The 22,267-nt window shown below is 49.4% G+C and overlaps 1 protein-coding gene across 1 annotated transcript in view; it reads left to right on the top strand.

Moving 5' to 3' along the window:
- The window catches only part of PEMT (phosphatidylethanolamine N-methyltransferase), a 79,392-nt gene that overhangs the window by 2,096 nt on the left and 55,029 nt on the right, over positions 1 to 22,267 (top strand). Inside the window, exon 2 of the mRNA XM_040440883.1 lies at positions 933 to 1,040. Coding sequence (XP_040296817.1) covers positions 948 to 1,040 — 93 coding nt within the window. The 5' untranslated portion in view covers positions 933 to 947. The remainder of the gene's footprint in view (positions 1 to 932; positions 1,041 to 22,267) is intronic.

The following is a 22,267-nucleotide window of genomic DNA, read 5'->3' as shown; positions in this document are numbered from 1 at the left end:
TTTTGACATCATATATTAAAGGGGTATTCCCATCACAATGATCTCTGTTAATGATTTGACAGTGGTCATTTTTCTAAATACATGTTATTAGCCAATTCCCACCCTTTTTTTTTAGAAAATAAGTCCCCTCTTACCTGATGTCGTCTTTGGTCTCCCCTGGTTACGGCCACCTCTCCTGTCGAATCCCGTTGGGTCGCGCTTGCGCAGAAGACTGAAGATTCTCTCCCGGCCGGGCCGCGCAATGTCCTGAACGCGCACGCGCCATGATGACTTCTTCCTGGCCAGTATAGTACAGAGCCGCGAACGAGCACGCCGGCTCTGTACTATAAAGGTCAGGAATAAGTCACCGCGGCGGCGTGCGCGTTCAGGACATTGCCCGGCCGGGAGAAAATCTTCAGTCTTCTGCGCAAGCGCGGCCCGGCCGGGAGAAGAATCCAGGAAGTGAACGTCGCGCTCAAGAAAGGTAAGTATGAAAAGGGAAGATGAGAATACCCCTTTAATTAATGCTGAGAGCATCGCGTCGTTATTTAGTTGGCCAAAGGCTGTGAGGAGGGCATCGGCCCCACCGGGAAACTTCCCTGTAGGATCTATGGCCGGTGCACCCCTAGACGCGGATGACGCACGGACCAAACAAGGATCTTTCACAGATGAACCACTGACCATCTTGTCATCGAGGCCTAAGAGAGCCGGACGGAATAAGGATCAGGAATGTACAATCTTCTGATCAGGACGTCCCGGCCTGACGTCAGGGGACATAGTCCAGAGTCAATGTATGGCTTCTGTGTCCACCATGAGCGTGTCACCGGCCTCTGCTGAGTCAGGAGGTACTTTGTACCTCCGTGACGTCTTGATTGCCTAGCGAATTGCGAGGGTGACTATTACCGGTGGCTGAACGCTTCAGAACTGACCAACTGTAACTTCTCGTCTTGCAGATTGACCTCTCCGTCATGGCGGACCTGTCGCGGTATGTGGAGCTGACGGAATACAACTTCCTGTTCGCTACAGCTTGCATCCTATTCAATCCGCTGTTCTGGAATGTGGTGAGTGTTCGGATCGGGGGGCTGACGAAAGGAAATGTCTCCCCCGTGGTCGGAATTACACCCGGCCTCCTGTCATCCTCTCCTCTCTTGCCCCTTGTGCTAAATAGGCTGCAGGTTTTCTTTCGCAGTTTGTATTTTCCGCTGCATTAAAGGGGAAAAATCTGAACAAGCCTGTGCCGCCTGAGGAGGCAGTCTGTTGTATACAAGTAGAATATGGCAGTGGTTGCTAGGCAACCTAAACTCGCACCTCGTGTCCAATACACTAGGGGAAGGCAACTTTGGGTTCTAGAAAGGTATGCAAGTACATGCAGGTACTTTCCTTAATTGTAGCGTTGAATTAGAGATGAATTTCGTCTCCTCAACCGGAGTCTTACGCCTTTTTGAAGGGGCGTCACCGCAGCTGAAGACGCTGGCGGCTGGCCTTGACAATCTCCCGCCTGCATCACTGCTCCTAGTAGCTGTGCAAGCGCAGAGACTGTGCTTCCTATTCTGAAGTAGCGACTGTTCATGCTCCACTACTCGGAAATGATGTGGCGCATGCACAGTCGCCTCTCCAGTAGCGGAAGCAGAGTCTCTGCTCTTGTGCCGCCACTCGGAACAGTGATACAAGATGGTCCTGCCCTGTCAATCAAGCGGCAGGGCGGAGTGTCTTCAGCTGCGGGGACACCCCGTCTCGGGTGTAGAGTTCGAGTTGATGAGACAAATTGATTCGCTCTTCACTGGACAGGCTTAAAATGGTTGTAATTTAATTTAATTTTTTTCTGAAAATGAATGTCCGCCTATCAACATCCATCGTTCTGTCCTGACTCATTTCATAATATATTAGAGACAGAGCTTCGGCCCACCTGGATAGATACAGTTACATGATAAAATTCTGCCTTCCTGCAGCCACCACTAGAGGGAGTGCTGGAGCTTATTACAGATTGCAGTGTATAAATGGTGGACAGCGAGCTCCCTCTAGTGGTGAATGCAGGCATCCACAATTTTATAATTTGGAGAGAACCTGTTACTCTGAACCACCACCATGCCGTAATTGATGACCTGACAATCTTTCCGAACATGGCCTGTCTGTTTTTCTTCTTCAGATGCAGGAAAAGAGATGTAATATCTTAATACGCCCTCCACTGTGTGCTAATGGCCTGTGAACCGTCTAGCGGGCATTTGTGCATGCTGTTCAGTGTCTATCCCTGCTCGCCCAGTCTTGATTGACAGCTCCCCAGCCGCTGTTGTCACATCCAGGCTCCTCCTTGTGCCGCTGGCTTATCCTCCCCTGCGGCGGCATTCCACAGTTTTTTATGGCTTTTCGGGCTAATTTTATGTTTTTGTTATTTTTTTCCATCTAAAAGAACATGTTTGGAAAGTTTGTCCTGTAGAGGTGCCGTATAATGGGCCCAGATCTTGGGGATCAGTATTGGTTGGCTGGCATGCCTTCCGTATGGATGCGGTGTTGGCACTGCTCTCTGTGAAGGTACTGCGCCTGTCTAGGACACTGTATGGCCTGATGTACAGTACAGACCAAAAGTTTGGACACACCTTCTCATTCAAAGAGTTTTCTTTATTTTTATGACTATGAAAATTGTAGATTCACACTGAAGGCATCAAAAACTATGAATTAACACATGTGGAATTATATACATAACAAACAAGTGTGAAACAACTGAAAATATGTCATATTCTAGGTTCTTCAAAGTAGCCACCTTTTGCTTTGATTACTGCTTTGCACACTCTTGGCATTCTCTTGATGAGCTTCAAGAGGTAGTCCCCTGAAATGGTCTTCACTTCACAGGTGTGCCCTGTCAGGTTTAATAAGTGGGATTTCTTGCCTTATAAATGGGGTTGGGACCATCAGTGGCGTTGAGGAGAAGTCAGGTGGATACACAGCTGATAGTCCTACTGAATAGACTGTTAGAATTTGTATTATGGCAAGAAAAAAGCAGCTAAGTAAAGAAAAACGAGTGGCCATCATTACTTTAAGAAATGAAGGTCAGTCAGTCAGCCGAAAAATTGGGAAAACTTTGAAAGTAAGGGCTATTTGACCATGAAGGAGAGTGATGGGGTGCTGCGCCAGATGACCTGGCCTCCACAGTCACCGGACCTGAACCCAATCGAGATGGTTTGGGGTGAGCTGGACCGCAGAGTGAAGGCAAAAGGGCCAACAAGAGCTAAGCATCTCTGGGAACTCCTTCAAGACTGTTGGAAGACCATTTCAGGGGACTACCTCTTGAAGCTCATCAAGAGAATGCCAAGAGTGTGCAAAGCAGTAATCAAAGCAAAAGGTGGCTACTTTGAAGAACCTAGAATATGACATATTTTCAGTTGTTTCACACTTGTTTGTTATGTATATAATTCCACATGTGTTAATTCATAGTTTTGATGCCTTCATAGTCATGAAAATAAAGAAAACTCTTTGAATGAGAAGGTGTGTCCAAACTTTTGGTCTGTACTGTATGTAGACAGACACGGCGCTCAGCTATATGAAACTTTTACGTAGAGTTTAGACACCTTTTTGTTCTGCCGCCGGTGTTTTTCAGGGATTTCGCAGCTCAGTGTAGGTTCAGGGACCTGATCATTATTCTTCTTGGCAGCACATGTGGGAGATTTTCAGCTATCAGGCTGTTTGAACATTGGAATCTGCAGCTTTCGGAGATGAGAAAACAATGCTCCCAGCACATTGCACGACTGCCAGCTATCCCACCCCTCCCATACACGCTGGGCTCGGCTGATTATGAATGCACTGTGAATTGCGATAGCGGAGCGAGCCAGACGCCCCTGTCATTCCAGGCTCCTCTGGCATCGGCTTGTCTCCCTTGAGAACGGAAGGATCGGACACGGTGTGCTCCATCTTGCCCGATCCTTCTCACCCATCAGAGTCCAGTCCACATTAGGTGGTCTGATGTATGCCTAACGTGTATGAGCGGCTTAAACGTCTTGCTTGCCGTAGGCGTTATCGCGCAGCTTTCATCGCTTCATCTGGGAAAGCTGGATGACGTATCCCAACTGAGCCGTATCGGTGACTCGGTTGTCGCCCAGCTTTTCCAGAAGCAGATAAACCTAGAAATGATTTCTGCCGCCGATTGCATCTGTGACGTGGACGAGGGCACAGATTTACGTGCCTGGGGCATCCACCTCACGCAGCCGGTGGATGTTGTTGTTACTGTATAGATGACATGTCGCCTGAGGTTTCATAGGAGCGGGCAGGTGCACCGTTATACAGCGGCTACCCAAATCTAGGTGAACTCAATAGCAGCTGCCCACTCCCTGAAGTGCGCCTACACCGCCCTTGTATGTAGAGCACCGGTGTCATTTCATGGAAGATGGAGCAGCGCAGCCAGTGTAACCCGCTGATCTGGGGATGGGGGGGGGGGGTCACATATTAATGCAATTAACTCTCAGTGGTCTAAAGATGGGTGGTCCGATCCAGAGTATCTATGTCTATCACGTGCGATACAGAACTACACGGACTACACTCCCCATCATGTGCTGCTGAGCGAGTGTATCTTAGCCCATGCTGTGTGATACTGTCTCCGAGAACCATAAGACGCTTTACTAATTCATAATATTTTATGCATTTTCATCTGATCCGCTCTAAGCCTGTCACTGAGCGGGTGTACCTTAGCCTATTATGTGTGATACAGTCTGCTGAACCTGTGTATCTAAGCCTATCATGCATGATACTGTCTACAGAAGTCTGTATCTAAGGCCTCCTTGCACACGACCGTATGTATTTTACGGCCCGCAAAAAATACGGATGACGTCCGTGTTTTGCAGAACCGGAACAGCTGGCCCCTAATAGAACAGTACTATGCGGACAATAATAGGACAAGTTCTATCTGTTAGCGGAAAGGAAATACGGAAATGGAATGCACACGGAGTACCTTCCGTTTTTTTTTTTTTTGTTTTTTTTTGCCGACTCATTAAAATGAATGGTTCTGTATACGGTCCGCAAAAAAACACCAGAACGGACACGGAATGAAAATACGCTTGTGTGCAAGAGGCCTAAGCCTATCGTGCATAATATTGCCTGCTGAGCTGTGTATCTAAGCCTGTCGTATATGATATTGTCTGCTGAGCTGTGTATCTAAGCCTGTCATGTATGCTATTGCCTGCTGAGCTGTGTATCTAAGCCTGTCATGTATGCTATTGCCTGCTGAGCTGTGTATCTAAGCCTGTCATGTATGATATTGTCTGCAGAGCTGTGTATCCGAACCTTGTTTTGTGTGATACGGTCTGCTGGTTGGGTATATCGAAGCCTATCATGTGGTATACAGTCTTCTGAACCAGTGTATCTAAGCTTTTCATGTTTGATACTGTCCCAGGTAACCACACAGCAGTATACCCCCCCCCCCCCCCAATCAGAGTATATCCTGCACCCTGCGCGTCTCCTGCTCACGTCCCCTATTAGTTTGGCTATAGCCACCCATGGACTTGAGGTCATACAGTAGATATGATTTTGATCATGCGGTTTCACCGTGATTGCTGTGGTTTTATGATGTCGTTGTTGGCCGTGCAGTTTATACACGTGAAATGTTTTGATTTTAAACCTGAAAAAAATACATGGCAAATAACCGCATCAAAAAACTGCAACAAAGCCGGTAAAATTGAGTGCGGTTTTAAAAGCCTTTTTAATGCAATTTTAAAAAACATCACATTGAAATATACCCTTATACAGCAGCCAGTAAAATATAAACCTAATGCACAAGTCCAAAGGCATCTTCATCATCAATGGTGCAGGCTGTGACTGGAAAAACCACAGCTCTGATGTTCCCTCTAGATTCATCCACTGAAGTGAAGAACAGGCAGGACGCGGACATCATCTCTGAGCGCTCGGTATAAAAATGTCTCCATGTTCACAGGCCGGAGCACAAACAAGCCCTAACCCTTGCTAGGTGTATCGCCACTGTGTGACCGGCAGAGAAATCCTTACATATACATATAGGTCATATACTGGCTTCTCCTTTCTCCTTATCTGACTGCTCTGATGTCTCCTTATCACTTACTTTTGTTAGATGCAGCACTAAGTCAGATTTAACCCATACACAGCCTCCCGGAAGAGATTACCGTGACATTATCTGTAGGTAAGCAGTGTGAGGGTTAAATCTCCTGACTTGTAGCTACACAAAAAAAAACGTTCCTGATAAGGGGCACTAAGGTGAAAGAATCAACATAAATCGTGCGCTTTCTCTGTGAAGTACTGCTATACCCTTTCTTGACACCCTAGGCACGCGCCCTCATGTGCCTTGTTGTAAATATGACCCTGTCCCCATCGTGTAATATTACTGAATCTCCTTCTACAGGGACAGTGCCGGTCACTATGGAGTTAATTGCATTGCACTTTGTTAGGCACCATTAATGGGTAGATACTTTGGAGCTTAGATACGTGGCAGGGAAGCCTTAAGGTCCTGTATGTCGTCTATTTCTGACACCTGGAGGAGGTCATGGAGTCGGTGTGACCCGTGGCCAGCTCAGTAGACTCCTGTAATACGGGCGGCGGATGTTCCCGTGCGGTGGTGGCCTTCACCCCGGGATATTCCGCACCTCGCTGTCCTCATCATATATCACTCCTATGACGTGGAGATGGAAAAGTGTGTAGGATTGTATTAAGAAGAGAAATACTGATGCAGTTTATGATCTGGGGTTACATTGTGTTTTATGCTCTAGTCACATTCAGAGCTGCGCACATTACTTACGAATCACAACAAAGGGGAATTTTGTACAAAAATTTTACGCCGCAGAAGGGAGAGGATAGATTTGCTATAATTTACTCCGGCATGAATTACAGCTCAAGATCTAGGTTTGATTTTTCCTGCGCCAAATTCACCACGAGGTCTCATTAAAGGGGTTGTCCCATCCGGACAGTTTTGGCATATCCACAGGGTGCACCTCTCCACAGGATATCCACCTCTGGCTTCTTTCTCTAGAACAGGCCCCCGTCGCGCACTGCCGTGAATGTGGAGACCATGAAGGTAGGTCTTACGGCTACTATGGGACCCCTGGACAGAGGGGGCCCCGTTCCAGCTTGGTTTCATCCTCATTTTATTGTTTGGCGAGAACCTGCACAGGGTTTTGGTCTCCCCTGGTGCCACAGATAGTAACGTTTCAGTGTAAAGCAGCCTTATTTTTATAGTATGGGGCCCTGGCGCCTAAAAGGACATCCTCGCTATAAAGAAGACTTGAGGACTGATTTCCCCGGCCCCAAGGTGTGCACAGTATTTGACACACTTAGGCCTCTTGCAAAGGAACGTTGTGCACCCGTTCCGTGCATTGGGGACCGCAATTTCGGTCCCGAATGCATGGGCAACTTCCATGTGGCGGCCGGGACGGATGGAGACCCATTCAACCTGAATAGAACAGTGGGGTTCCGATCCGTGCTTCCGTTCGGCATCTCCGTGATCGCGGAGCCATTCAAGTGATGCGGAGTTCACACGCGTCGGTGCCCGTGTATTGCGGACCCGCGGTATGCGGGTCACAATACGGGCACGGGCACACAACATTTGTGCGCAAGAGGCCTTAGTCTGGCAGATGTAAGTTTTCGGGTGATGCTACACTAAGGAGTAAGGCAATTGCATAAACTACAACTCCCTAAAATACTGTTACCAAGGCGGCACTGCCTGCAAGCAGCTGATCTCTTCAGAAGGTCCACTGCCATTTATGGCATCCTGTACTTTGTCTGTGTAGCAGCAGGCAGAGGCTGCCATAAAACGGCTATATTCCTGCTCAATTTGCACTGTGGTGTAAAGCATGGTGGAGGAAGAAAGCAGGAATTGGAGGCACAGAGGTATGTCTCAGACTACCCAAGGCTCCAGTGGAACATTCAGATAAGCTGGTCGCAGCTGTGCATTATAGAGCAGAGCAAAAGAGCAGTCAGCACTGAAGGAAATAATTCTGCTTTCGCCGAAATAAGGGGGTGCAGGCGATACTCATCTTATATTTGTCGTGCTCTCATCTGACGTCACTTCTGTGTTGTGACTTTAGTCCGTTGCTGTCCTTCATAGTTCACATCTTATAGCACCCCCTGCTGGTTGAGTCATCCCTGTACTGAGTATCTGTGGGACGTCATGTCCACAGCAGTTTGTTGTAGATAAAACTACAGTTCCCACAATGCATTGCCTTGGACCCCCCCTCACCTCCTGTTTTTTTTTTTTTTTTTAATGCAGCTTTGGTTGGGACTGGAGAAGCTGTGTAAACCATCAGGTGCTTTATCAATGGATAAAAGGTAATGTTGATGGTGTCCCGGTAGAGAGAGCGCCACCTGACTGCTCTTTGAGATAAGATTATGGAGAAAGTCATGTGATTTTTGAATATTTGGTGGAGTATCACCCCCATCGTTGTGTCTCAGGGCTTTGGTTGGGAGATATAGCTCACATAAAGTTCTTAAAAATCGGACACAGAACGCGTTGCTCTACATATTCTGCTGCTTGTTCAGTGTCTGCACAGAGCATGCCGTACTGTGGTGCAATGTTCACCAGGTGAAACGACTGCCCCTCCCGGGCCTCGTGTTCTCCCCGGCGCTGCTTCGACGTTCCAGCTTGTTTTATGTCCCCCCTCCCTCCCGATGTGTTACGTTTGGATCAAGGCGCTCTTCTCCATTACCGGACCGTTCACCCGATAGCTCCAGGCAGCTCTGTCATTCCTGGGAAATGTTCCAGACTGTGCCTCTACCCAAGAATAGGGAACTCTATCCTGCGCGCTGCGGTCGGGCGCTCGAGAGCCGCTGTCCGGGTGCGATTAGAAGGATGCGTACATCCAGTGATTGCGGATTTGTTGTGTGTACCTCCAGGGAGATTGGGTTTCGGCTTGTGTTTGTATCTTGTCATTAGCTCCCCGCTCCAGCAGCTTGTGCAGGTACAGCCTGTCCTTCCCCACTGTAACATTCAACTCCTGTACGCAAAATTAAAAACGGGTTAACCCCTTGAACGCCAAAAGGCCGGGCCGACGGAGAGAGGTGTGGGTGCTCCGGTGTTCGCCTTGTACCCGATGCACAGGACATGACATTCTAGTGGAGGCCTCACGAATCGTGATGTCTGGTTATAATTAAGGGTCATTTTCGGATCCCCGTGTTCTTCAAGGATAGGGTTCTATAAATAATTTTGGGTCTTTCAAGCAATGGTCTTGGTGGTCGAAAAAAGTGGCAATTACTTTTTGATGCTAGTTTGATGCTATGGTGGTCACTTCCTGCTTAAAGGGTAATTCCGATCTCGACCATTATTTTGCAGTGGTATAGAAGGGTTTCAGGGCTACTTTGCATGCTCGGGAAGCGTCCTAAACATTTCTATAAGGCTGCCGAGAGGTGGCCGGGCAGGGAACTACTGCACATGCTCGGAAGCCGTCTAATACATTTCTATAGAGCTGCCTAGGAGTAGCTGGGCAAGGAGGTACTGTGCATCCCGGGAACGGTCCTATACACTTGTGTAGAGCTGCCGAGAGGTAGCTGTGCAAGGAAGTGCTGCACATCCTCAGGAGCCGTCTTATACATTTCTATAGCGCCACTTGAGAGGTAGCCGGGCAGGGAAGTGTTGCACATGCTCAGAAGCAGTCTTATGCATTTCTATATAGCTGCTGAGAGGTAGCCGGGCAGGGAAGTGTTGAGCATCCTCAGAAGCAGTCTTATGCATTTCTATATAGCTGCTGAGAGGTAGCTGTGCAGGGAAGTGTTGCACATCCTCAGAAGCAGTCTTATGCATTTCTATGTAGCCGGGCAGGGAAGTGCTGCACATCCTCAGGAGCCGTCTTATACATTTCTATAGCGCCACTTGAGAGGTAGCCTGGCAGGGAAGTGTTGAACATGCTCAGAAGCTTTCTTATGCATTTCTATATACCTGCTGAGAGGTAGCCGGGCAGGGAAGTGCTGCACATGCTCAGGAGCCGGCATATACATTTCTATAGAGCTGCTGAGAGGTGGCTGGGCAGGGAGCCATCCTATACATTTCTATAGAGCTGCCTAGATGTAGCTGGGCAGGGAGGTACCGTGCAGCCCGGGAACTGTCCTATACACTTGTGTAGAGCTACCGAGAAGTAGCCGGGCAAGGAAGTGCTGCTCATGCTCAGTAGCCATCCTATCCATTTTTATAGAGCTGCTGAGAGGTAGCTGGGCAGGGAGCTACTGTGCATGCTTGAGAGCCGTCCAAAATACATTTTCTATAGAGCTGCCTAGATGTAGCTGGGCAGGTAGGTACTGTGCAGCCCAGGAACTGTCATATACATTTCTATAGAGTTGCTGAGAGGAAGCCAGGCAGGGAGCTACTGCGCATGCAGGAGCAAGGAGGTAACTGTGCATCCCAGGAACTGTCCTATGCACTTGTGTAGAGCTGCCAAGCGGTAGCTGGGCAGGGAAGTGCTGCACATGCTCAGGAGCCGTCTTATGCATTTCTATAGCGCATTTCTATACATTTCTATAGGACTGCTGAGAGGTAGCTGTGCAGAGAAGTGCCGCACATACTCAGATGCCGTCTTATACATTTCTATAGCACTGCTGAGCATTAGCCGGGCAGGGAGCTACTGCGCATGCTCGGAAGCCGTTCAATACATTTCTATAGAGCTACCTAAATGTAGCTGGGCAGGGAAGCACTGTGCATGCTTGGGAGCTGTCCTATATAATCGTATAGAGCTGCTGAGAGGTGGCCAGGCAAGGAAGTGCTGCACATGCTCAGGTGCCGTCCTATACATTTCTATAGAGCTGCTGCGAGGTGGTGAGCAGGGAAGTGTTGCACGTGCTCAGGAACTGTCCTATACATTTCTGTAGAGCTGCTGCGAGGTGGTGGGCAGGGAAGTGTTGCACGTGCTCAGGAACTGTCCTATACATTTCTGTAGAGCAGCTGAGAGGTAGCCAGTCAGAAAAGTGCTGCACATGCTCAGAAGCCGTCTTATAGATTTCTATAGAGCTACCTAGATGTAGCCGGGCAGGGAGGTACTGCACAGCCCGGGATCTGTCCTATACATTTGTGTACAATGTGTAGATGTGGGCGCCTTACTATTTGCCATAATTGTTCCTTAGCTTTGGCTTAGTCTACTTTCACACTGGCGTTTTGGCTTTCCGTTTGTGAGATCCGTTCAGGGCTCCCACAAGCGGTCCAAAACGGATCAGTTTTGCCCTAATGCTTTCTGAATGGAAAAGGATCCGCTCAGAACGCATCAGTTTCCTCCGATCAGTCTCCATTCCGCTCTGGAGGCGGACACCAAAACCCTGCCTGATTAAGTGGAGCCAAACTGATCCTGACACACAATGTAAGTCAATGGGGACGGATCCGTTTTCTCTGACACAATGCAAAACGGATCCGTCCCCCATTGACTTTCAATGGTGTTCATGACGGATCCGTCTTGGCTATAGCAGACCTAATACAACCGGATCCGTTCATGACGGATGCATGCGGTTGTATTATTGTAACGGAAGCCATGATGGATCCGCAAAAACCGCTAGTGTGAAAGTAGCCACGCTGGGGAGCAGCTCCGTGCTGGGTAATGTTGCATCGCAGCCCTGGGGTCTTGGGTTCGAATTTAAATCAAAGAAGTTTGTATGTTCTCGGGTTTTGCAAACAACGTGTTTTCTCCATTTTCTGCCACGTTGTTTGGGATTGGGGTACGCCAGTTTTCTGACGTACAGAAGTTGCACAATTTTGCAAAAATCTTCACTTCCTCTTCACTTTTTAGAAGTGATGAGAATAGTGGGCAGGGTTTATTAGTGGGAGCGGCGTGGCACAGATTTACCATAATTTGCACCAGAAATGGGCATAAATTAGGGCACAAATTTCCGGTATACCTGCTCATGGCAGGCGTAATTAGTTTTTCTGGATCCCGGTGAGCACTCGCATAATTGTCCCTGCTTTACGTGCAGCCTCCAGCTATAGTAGAAATACTTGTGGCTTTATATGAAGTCGGCTTCCTCCTGGCATTGAGAGTAAGGTAATAGGATATGCCGCATATTTTTGGTCATAAGAATTAATGGTTTGGTGAGAGGTAGTGGCCCGTGTGGGTTTAGGGTTTGACCACACGGGGCGGATTTTCCACGTGCAATTACTTTCCGAAGATCCGCAGTGTTTGTACCACATTTGGCCGTAGCCTTAAAAAGGGCCCTGCACGGTCTGACTTTGTCCAGTCAGTGCTACCAGTGTCAGACTGTGCAGGGACGACCCCCCCCCCCCCAACTTGTAACACCCAGTTCTACCTTAATTTATATTCTAAACTTCTAGCAGGAATAATAGAGGAATGGCACAACATAGAGTCATAGAAATAGTTGTGCTCTTACATGGGGGATGGAAGTAGTCACCAAAGCGGACCTGTTAGGAGAGGTGACAGGACTCAGTTTGTCACTTTCCCATCCCCCAAGTCCTCTTGGCAGTGCCTATAAAATGCATTAGGGCTCTTTCACACCTGCGTTATTGTCTTCCGGCATAGAGTTCCGTCGTCGGGACTCTATGCCGGAAGAATACTGATCAGGATTATCCTAATGCATTCTGAATGGAGAGTAATCCGTTCAGGATGCATCAGGATGTCTTCAGTTCCGGTACGGAACGTTTTTTGGCCGGAGAAAATACCGCAGCATGCTGCGCTTTTTGCTCCGGCCAAAAATCCTGAAGACTTGCCGCAAGGCCGGATCCGGGATCAATGCCCATTGAAAGGCATTGATCCGGATCCGGCCTTAAGCTAAACGTCGTTTCGGCGCATTGCCGCATCCGACATTTAGCTTTTTCTGAATAGTTACCATGGCTGCCGGGACGCTAAAGTCCTGACAGCCATGGTAAGTGTAGCGGGGAGCAGGGGAGCAGCATACTTACCGTCCGTGCGGCTCCCCGGGCGCTCCAGAGTGACGTCAGGGCGCCCCAAGCGCATGGATCACGTGATCACATGGATCACGTCATCCATGCGCATGGGGCGCTCTGACGTCATTCTGGAGCGCCCGGGGAGCCGCACGGACTGTAAGTATACCGCTCCCCACTACTACTATGGCAACCAGGACTTTAATAGCGTCCTGGGTGCCATAGTAACACTGAAAGCATTTGGAAGACGGTTCCGTCTTCAAATGCTTTCAGTACACTTGCGTTGTTACGGATCCGGCAGGCACCTCCGGCAACGGAAGTGCATGCCGGATCCCAACAACGCAAGTGTGAAAGAGGCCTTACTCCTGCAGGGGGCGACAGTGAGTACAGGAGAAAACAACTACTTCCTGGATAAGGCCTCATGCACACGACCGTTCTTTGGTTCCGCATCCGAGCCGCCCTCTTGGCGGCTCGGATGTGGACCCATTCACTTCAATGGGGCCGCAAAAGATGCGGACGGCATTCTGGGTGCTGTCTGCATCCGTGGCTCCGTTCCGCGGCCCCGCAAAAAAAATATATAACATGTCCTATTCTTGTCCGCGCTTTGCGGACAAGAATAGACATTTATATTGCCGGCGCCCGTTCCGTTCTGCAAATTGCTGAAGGCAACACGGGCGGCTTCCGTTTTTTGCGGATCCGCGAAAAACTGCACGGCTGTGTGCATGAGGCCTAAAGAGCATGTAAAAAATGCCATTTAGAATAATAAGAAAAACAATGTTCGAAAATATCTGTCCCCTGTACCGCTGACGTCCGTATCGGGAGTGATGGACGTGCCCTTTAACTCATTATTTGGTGATTTATTTTTAGTTTCCCTTTAATAAAATGTTGAGGGTTTTGGTTTCCAGGAATTGCGGCTGCAGGAATTCTCGTACGTTTTGTGTCGCTGCGGCGAGGACAAGTGAGATCCGAGTGTTCCGCATCTCGAGAGCCGACGCTGTATTGTTCCCGTACGTTTTCTTCGGCGAGTACATTACAGCTTCTTCCGACCAGCCTTGAGAAATATGAACTCGTTCCTCTTAGGACGCTTTGTTTTTTCCCCTCGTCTGTCTTGTGTTTTATGAGTCTGTTCCGTCCAAGTAGATTTCGTGTCTGCACCTGAGCCCCCGAGCGTCGGAGGTGGCGCCCCCTTGTGATAGTGCTGGCCATGGATCACTGCAGATACGCATTGACATATTTATCCCTATATCGCACCACTTTATACTGCATTGTAGATGGGTCTGATCGCAGGCTACTGTCCGTGGGCTACAGATCTGTGTCCGATTGTCCAGGACTTAAGGGATTAAAAGGGCATCTGTCAGCAGTTTTGTCCCTATGACTCTGGCTGACCTGTTACATGTGCACTTGGCAGCTGACGGCATCTGTGTTGGTCCCATGTTCATATGTGCCCGCATTGCTGAGAAAAAATAAGTTTTTATATATGCAAATGAGCCTCTAGGAGCAACGGGGGCGTTGCCGTTACACCTAGAGGCTCTGCTCTCTCTGCAACTGCCGCGCCTACTGCACTTTGACTGACAGGACCAGGCGTGATCACATTTACACTGCCTGGACGTGTAATAACGGAGCTGTCATACCTGTTGAGTCTAATACATGGCGGTTACTCTCGACAGGTAGAGCTGCAGTGTAAAGTATGGGGGAGGAATGGAAGCTTGAGCCTCTGGTGAGACAGGGAGACTGATTTCCGACTACTTTAGACTCCATTACACATTTCAGCTATGCAAAAGCCTGTGAACAAGAAAGCTGTAGTGTAAAGCATGGGGGGAAGACTGGGTGATGGATTTCAGACTACCTCAGACTCCAGTAGACAGTGCAGCTATGCTGGATTCAGTGAGCAAGCACAGCTGCCGTGTAAAGCATGGGGGAGGAACAAAATCTAGAGACTCTGTTGAGACAGGGCGATGGATTTCAGACTCCCATATAGACATAGCAGCTATGCTAGAGTCACTGAACAAGCAAAGCTGCAGTGTAAAGCTGCCGCCTGAGGAATTCAGACTATGGCGGACTTCAGTAGGCAATGACGCTGAGCTGGGAGCACTGGTAATAGACAGAGCAGCTGTTGGTAGGTAGTATATATATTTATCCCCTTCATTCCTTCCCTTCGTCTAGTTTATCTAATTCATTAAAAACCTCCAACAACAATTTTCTACATTTAATTTAATGAGATAAATTTGTTATTTTATGTCTCAAGGATTCACTTTTTTGTGCTGAGTGAAGTCAGATGATTTGGCCGCAGTGAACTGATTGTCCCAGTTTGCATAATCCGCCTTAGAATTTTCTATAGGGCGGCACCTGCTGCAGTACGGGGCCCCAGCGGCTCCTGACCGGCAGTCACCTTCCTATACAGTGAAGTCCAGAACTCTGTAATTAGACTCCCGTCCTCACTTATTACACCTGGTGCCATCTCTTCCCCAGGTAAGTGGTACATATGCCCCCGGCCATCCATATGATGTAATGTGATTCCTCAGACCAGGCCGCCTTCTTCCCATAGTGCACCTGGTGCCATCTCTACCCCAGGTAAGGCCTCTTTCACACTTGCGTTGTCCGGATCCGGCGTGTACTCCACTTGCCGGAATTACACGCCGGATCCGGAAAAACGCAAGTGTACTGAAAGCATTTGAAGACGGAACCGTCTTCCAAATGCTTTCAGTGTTACTATGGCAGCCAGGACGCTATTAAAGTCCTGGTTGCCATAGTAGGAGCGGGGGAGCGGTATACTTACAGTCCGTGCGGCTCCCGGGGCGCTCCAGAGTGACGTCAGAGCGCCCCATGCGCATGGATGACGTGATCCATGTGATCACATGATCCATGCGCTTGGGGCGCCCTGACGTCACTCTGGAGCGCCCGGGGAGCCGCACGGACGGTAAGTATGCTGCTCCCCCGCTCCCCGCTACACTTTACCATGGCTGCCAGGACTTTAGCGTCCCGGCAGCCATGGTAACCACTCTGAAAAAGCTAAATGTCGGCTCCGGCAATGCGCCGAAACGACGTTTAGCTTAAGGCCGGATCCGGATCAATGCCTTTCAATGGCATTAATTCCGGATCCGGCCTTGCGGCAAGTGTTCCGGATTTTTGGCCGGAGCAAAAAGCGCAGCATGCTGCGGTATTTTCTCCGGCCAAAAAACGTTCCGTTCCGGAACTGAAGACATCCTGATGCATCCTGAACGGATTTCTCTCCATTCAGAATGCATTAGGATAATCCTGATCAGTATTCTTCCGGCATAGAGCCCCGACGACGGAACTCTATGCCGGAAGACAAGAACGCAGGTGTGAAAAAGCCCTAAGTGGTACATATGCCCCCGGCCGTCCACATGATGTGATGTGATTCCTCAGACCAGGCCGCCTTCTTCCCATAGTGCACCTGGTGCCATCTCTACCCCAGGTAAGTGGTACATATGCCCCCGGCCATCCACATAATATAATGTCATTCATCAGACCTGGCCATTTTCTTCCCATAGTGCACCTGGTGCCATCTCTTCCCCAGGTAAGTGACACACGTACCCGGCCATCCATATGATGTGATGTGATTCCTCATGTGATTGTTTTTATGACCGGGAAGCGATGCCGCACTTAGAACTACAATTTATGGGGCTTTCTGGAGTTGCCCTTTAACCTTTGTCTCGTCTGATGCTCATCTCTTCCACAGAATTTGGATGAGGTGAAGCCGTATTTTGTGGTCAGCCTGGGGGTGGGGGGCGGCACAGGGGGACATGATGGATGTGCAGATATATTTCTTCTCCATTTAACCCTTCGTGTAGAAGTCTCTTCCCCCTGTGATCGTCTCCGGGTCACTTCGGCTTCTCTCTAGATACTCGGGAAGATGGTCACATCCCATCAAGCACGTGCGCCCGGGGAGACGCAACGCGCACACACAAGTCCAATCTATCTTTCTGTGGAAAGTGTAGGCGAGCGTCTTCTATGGAAGCGGGGCGTCCTCCGGCATGAAATGCGTTAGTTATCTCTGCAAAACAATGGCCGCTGCCAAGCGCTGCTCGAGTGGCAAACCTCAGGTATATAATGCACGGCTCCCGGAGTGCGGGGAGGATGATCCGAGGTAAATCATCCGCTCAGATCCCAGTGTGGAGCTGGTTTGTTAAGGCACTTACTCGCCCATCTGCTGCTTTGGCTGCCACTTCTGTCGTAGGTCTCTTTAAACTCAACTTACCTCGCTTTTTCATGTTAGCCAGCGACCAGGTTACGCGCTACGCGTGAATCCATCTGATTGCCATTGGGTCGAGTCGCCACTGTGGCTGTGTAATGGAAATCTATGCAATTTTCTATTGTACATTTTTAAAATTGCCGCTTGCTGTCGGTGAATGGCAAACGGTGCACTATCCGCATTTTCAACGGCTCCATAGAAATGAATGGGTCCGCACCTGAAACGCTAAAATCGGCGGAACGGACGCGGAGACAAACAACGGTCGTGTGCATGAGGCCTTAAACACAGGGACAATCCCATTAATAACCGATTGCAGCTGAGGGTTTGTTTCAATGTATCAGTGTAGGCAGTCCTTCAATGGAGACAACCTGATACCATCACCCGGGCGCTGATACATTGTAGCAAACTATCAGAACAGGAGATAGACGTGTGCTAGTGATGAGTTGGGGCTCCGTTCACATTGGCTTCTGTTTAACTGAGCCATGACAGCTATACTATTGACTTACGGGATCCATCCAGGTTCTGCTAGCGTGCTGGTATGGTAAAGCGTGAGAATAGCAATGCAGGCAGTGCTGGAAAAAATGCAAGTGTGAACAGCGCCCAAGCTTAGACTGGATACAACTATTATTTTATGCACTTATATAGCGCTACTATATTCCGCAACGCTTTACAGACATTAGCTTCACACTGTCCCCAATGGGGCTCACAATCTAAGGTACAACTGAAACAAAACCTCAGCTCTGAACCCTGGGCCTGTGACAGGCTTCTCTAGGCAGGATTGAGATATTGGCTTGTATTTTAACTCCCTGTTCATGTTCTGTCTGTCACACATCCTAAATCACGGTCTGGGAAAACAGGTATTTTCCTCCCAGCATGTGCTGCTGGGCTGATTTACACACAGGTGAGTTAAAATACTGGAGACCGGATTTTAAGTGCCGATCCAGGTTTTGGCAGCACCTGGCTGTCCTTAAATAGGCAGCTGGGCTCAGAAGCCAGGTCTCTGTGTTGGGATCTGGGAGCCTTGTGTCTGGATGAAAGCTTACTACCTGTTTGGCTTGAAAGCAGGTTGGTGTGGCTATCAGCAAGGACTCTTTGCATGGTGTGAATTACCACCAACACCGCAAGGTGACTTTTTTGTTTGAATATGACTACTTGTTTTGTCACTTGCTTAAAGTGTGAATAAAACACTGAACTGTTTGATCCAAAGAACTTGTTGTTGCCTGTATACTGATTCCGCTAATCCTCTCTACCAGAGCAAGTCCCCACAATTAGTGGAGGATGCGGGCACGAGCAGTGAGGCTGGCGTGAACGTCGATATTTTTGTTTTCTGCGTTTTTCAGGCACGGTCGTACATTAAACCAGCTGTATTACAACCAGTGCCCCATGAGAAAATGGAGGCTGTTGTGAAGGCCCTCATGGAGGCTAATCTGCAGCAGCGAGAGACAAACCTGCAGCAACGTGAGGCTAAATAAGCAGCAGCAGGAGACCAACCAGTTGCTGCTACAACACGTGACAGCAGGAGCGTCCACGATGCCTGGAAAGCAGTCCGTGCCGCGATTCCTAAGATGACCCCCGCAGACAACATTGAAACCTACCTGGCGATGTACAAGAAAGTGGCCATCAGGGAAAAGCTACCCCATGACCAGTGGGCTGAGGTCGTCGCCCGTTCCTGGCATCCGATTCCCAGCGGCTGTATTTCGACTTGCCAGACAATCAAGCGGCCAACTACCAAAAAGTAAAGGGTGAGATTTTGGCAAGACTGGGGGTGAATATGTTGGCTCGGGCCCAGCGGGTATATCAGTGGGGGTTTAAGCCGGCTGAGCCTGCGAGGACCTAGGATTATGACTTGCTCCACCTTTTGCAAAAGTGGCTACAGCCTGATGTGCTGAGTCCCCCGGCTATGCTGGATAGACTATTAGCCGATATGTTCTGAAGGGCTTTGCCATACCCTCTCCAGCACTGGGTTGGTCAGATGTCTCCTGGCAATGTCCTTGAGATGGTCGACCTGGTGGAACGCTATGAAGCTACCAGGAATCTAAAGGAGGATTCTGTCGGGAGGGGGGTTGGAAAACCCCGGAAATCTCCACCCCAGGCCGGAGATTTGAGCCGATAAAACCCGCCCAGGATGTACCCACGGCGGACCTGGCTCCGATAGTCTGCTGGCGGTGTAGGAGCCTGGCCATGTAAGGGCTGTCTATCCCCATCTGGTTGAGCCCATGGATACTAACTATAGCTACCGTCAGTCGCTATATGCCAGGAGGCTGTGTGCAACAGGTACCCCAGAGTCTCTAGATCACTTGTGCCAGGTGGAAGTGGGAGACACTCCGGCGGAGGCTCTGCTGGACACAGGGAGTCTGGTGACCCTAGTAAGGGCTACCCTGGTGCGGTCCACTGAGTATACTGGCTGCAAATTCGGGGTGATGTGCATCCACGGAGACTTAAGACTACCCCACCGTGCTGGTATCTCTAACCGCGGTGGTCGGTAGATGGACCCACGAGGTGGCTGTCGCCACAAATCTACATTATGAAGTTATAATAGGGAGAGGCTTCCCGGCACTGTGGCCTACTATGAGAGTAACTTATACCCATGAGACAGGGGTAACCCCAGCAGAGTGGCCCGGCTCAGGGGGGAGACCAGAACCCTGGAAATCTGAGACCGAAGGGCCAGCGGTAGGGGTGACCGCCACTTCAGTGGAAGAGGGGGAGACAACCCCGCTAAGAGTGATGGTGGGAGACATGGAGGACTTGCCGCCTGGTCCTGAATTGGCAGACCTCAATGTCTCTGAGTATAAGTTTGGTACCGCCCAACGTCGGGACCCAACCCTATCCTGCACCTGGGAAAATGTTTTACTAGTAGATGGTGAACCACAGCAACCTGGGGCAGAGTCAGTGTCATCGGGATATGTTGTATTGGGTAAACCAACTACCTATTGAACAGTTGGTGGTCCCCAAGGCTTATCGCAAGCTTGTGTTAGATCTAGCCCACCAACACGTTCTCTGGGGTCACCTGGGACTGCAGAAAACTCAGGATCGTATTCTACAGTGGTTTTACTGGCCCAGCATATTCAAAGAAGTGGAAGAGTTTTGTAAGTCTTGCCCAACCTGCCAGATAACTAGCCCCCAGCCACATTTCCGTAGTCCTCTAGTACCTCTCCCGTTTATCAAGGTACCGTTTGACCAAATAGCTATGGACCTCATAGGCCCAGTACCGAAGTCCGCCAGAGGTCATCAACACACCATCAACAGTCATTCTAGACTACGCCACTCGGTACCCGGAGGCGGTGCCACTGCGACATACCTCGGCCAAACTCATAGCTAAGGAGTTAACGGAGATGTTTTCCCGAGGAGGACTACCTAAAGAGGTTCTGACTGACCAAGGGACCCCTTTTATGTCCAAGGTGATGAGGGAACTCTGTAAGTTGCTGCACATAAAACAACTACAGACGTCCGTTTACCATCCGCAAACAGATGGTCTGGTAGAACGGTTTAACCAAACATTAAATATGTTAAAAAAGGTAGTGTCTAAAGATGGGAAGGACTGGGACCTCCTTCTGCCCTATCTCATGTTCGCAGTGCGAGAGGTACCCCAGGCCTCTACTGGGTTCTCACCCTTTGAACTGCTTTATGGCAGACATCCTCACGGTCTCTTGGACGTGGCCAAAGAGGCGTGGAAACAACAACCCACTCCACATAAAAGTGTCATTGAGTACGTTGCCCAGATGCAGGATCGGATAGAGACAGTGTTGCCTCTTGTTAGGGAGAATATGGAGGCAGCTCAGCGAGCCCAGAGTCTGCTCTATAATCATAGTAACATAGTACATAAGTCCGAAAAAAGACATTTGGCCATCCAGTTCGGCCTGTCATCCTGCAAGTTGATCCAGAGGAAGGCAAAAAAAAAAAAAAGGGTAGAAGCCAATTTTCCCCACTTTAGGGGAATAAAAAATTCCTTCCCGACTCCAATCAGGCATCAGAATATCTCCCTGGATCAACGACCCCTCTCTAGTAGCTATAGCTACTATAATCGGCAGGCTCGGGTCCGGATCTGTAACCTGGGTGATCGGGTTTTGGTTCTGGTGCCGACCGTGGACAGTAATTTCCTGGCTAGGTGGCAGGGGCCCTACTAGGTACTTGAGAAAGTTGGAGATGTAAACTACAAGGTACACCAGCCAGGGCGGCGAAAGTCGGAGCAGGTTTACCATGTGAATTTACTCAAACCGTGGAAAGATAGGGGAACCTGTACAGAAGACAGCTCGCGGCCCGGTTTTCTAGGAGAAGAGGTACCGGCCCCTCGGTCTGATGCAAGAGAGGCGGCTGCCACAGTAAAAGTTGCTGACAGCCTCTCCTCTAAACAGACTCAGGAGGCCAGGGAGTTCGTTAGTCGGAACTCGGATGTGTTCTCGGACCTCCCTGGGCGCACTTCCATAATCCAGCATGACATTGTCACTGAGCCTCAGGCAAAAGTCAGATTAAAACCATACCGGGTGCCCGAGGCTCGGCGACAGGCCATATCGGAGGATGTGCAGCTCATGTTGCAGCTAGACGTCATTGAGGAGTCAAATAGTGAGTGGGCCAGTCCGATAGTATTGATACCCATGACGGACGGGATGTTGCGGTTTTGTAATGACTTTCGAAAACTTAACAAGGTTTCCAAATTCGATGTGTATCCCATGCCCCGGGTGGATGAGCTTATTGAGAGGTTAGGACAAGCCCGGTATTTTTCTGTTTTGGACCTCGCGAAAGGGTACTGGAGGCTGCCAAAGAGAAAATGGCCTTCATCACGCCTGAAGGGCTGTATCAATATAAGGTCTTATCCTTTGGTCTGCATGGCGCCTCCGCCACTTTTCAGCGACTAATGGACATTGTGCTTCGTCCACATCGTCAGTATGCTTCGGCTTACCTGGCTGTAGTGGACTCCCTTCGGAAAGCTGGCATAACCGCAAACCCCCAAAAAATGTGCACTAGGGTTAGAGGAGACAAAGTATTTGGGGTATGTCATTGGGCGTGGAGTCATCAAACCCCAAGTGAACAAACATAGAGGCGATACGAAATTGGCCCCGACCTGTCGCCACTAGGCAAATAAAGTAATTCCTGGGAACGGTGGGCTATTACATGAGGTCTGTTCCCCACTTTGCTACTCTAGCCGCGTCCTTGACAGGACTCTTGAAGGGACACAAGTCAATGATGGTTCACTGGGATGATCGGGTGGAAGAGGCTTTCTCCGCTTTGAAGTCGGCCCTGTGTGGGTCCCCGGTTTTGGTGACGCC

The sequence above is a fragment of the Bufo bufo genome, chromosome 7, assembly GCF_905171765.1.
Source record: "Bufo bufo chromosome 7, aBufBuf1.1, whole genome shotgun sequence".
Classification (NCBI taxonomy): domain Eukaryota; kingdom Metazoa; phylum Chordata; class Amphibia; order Anura; family Bufonidae; genus Bufo; species Bufo bufo.
Note: the sequence above shows the minus strand (reverse complement) of the source record. Positions and strands in the feature narration are given on the sequence as shown.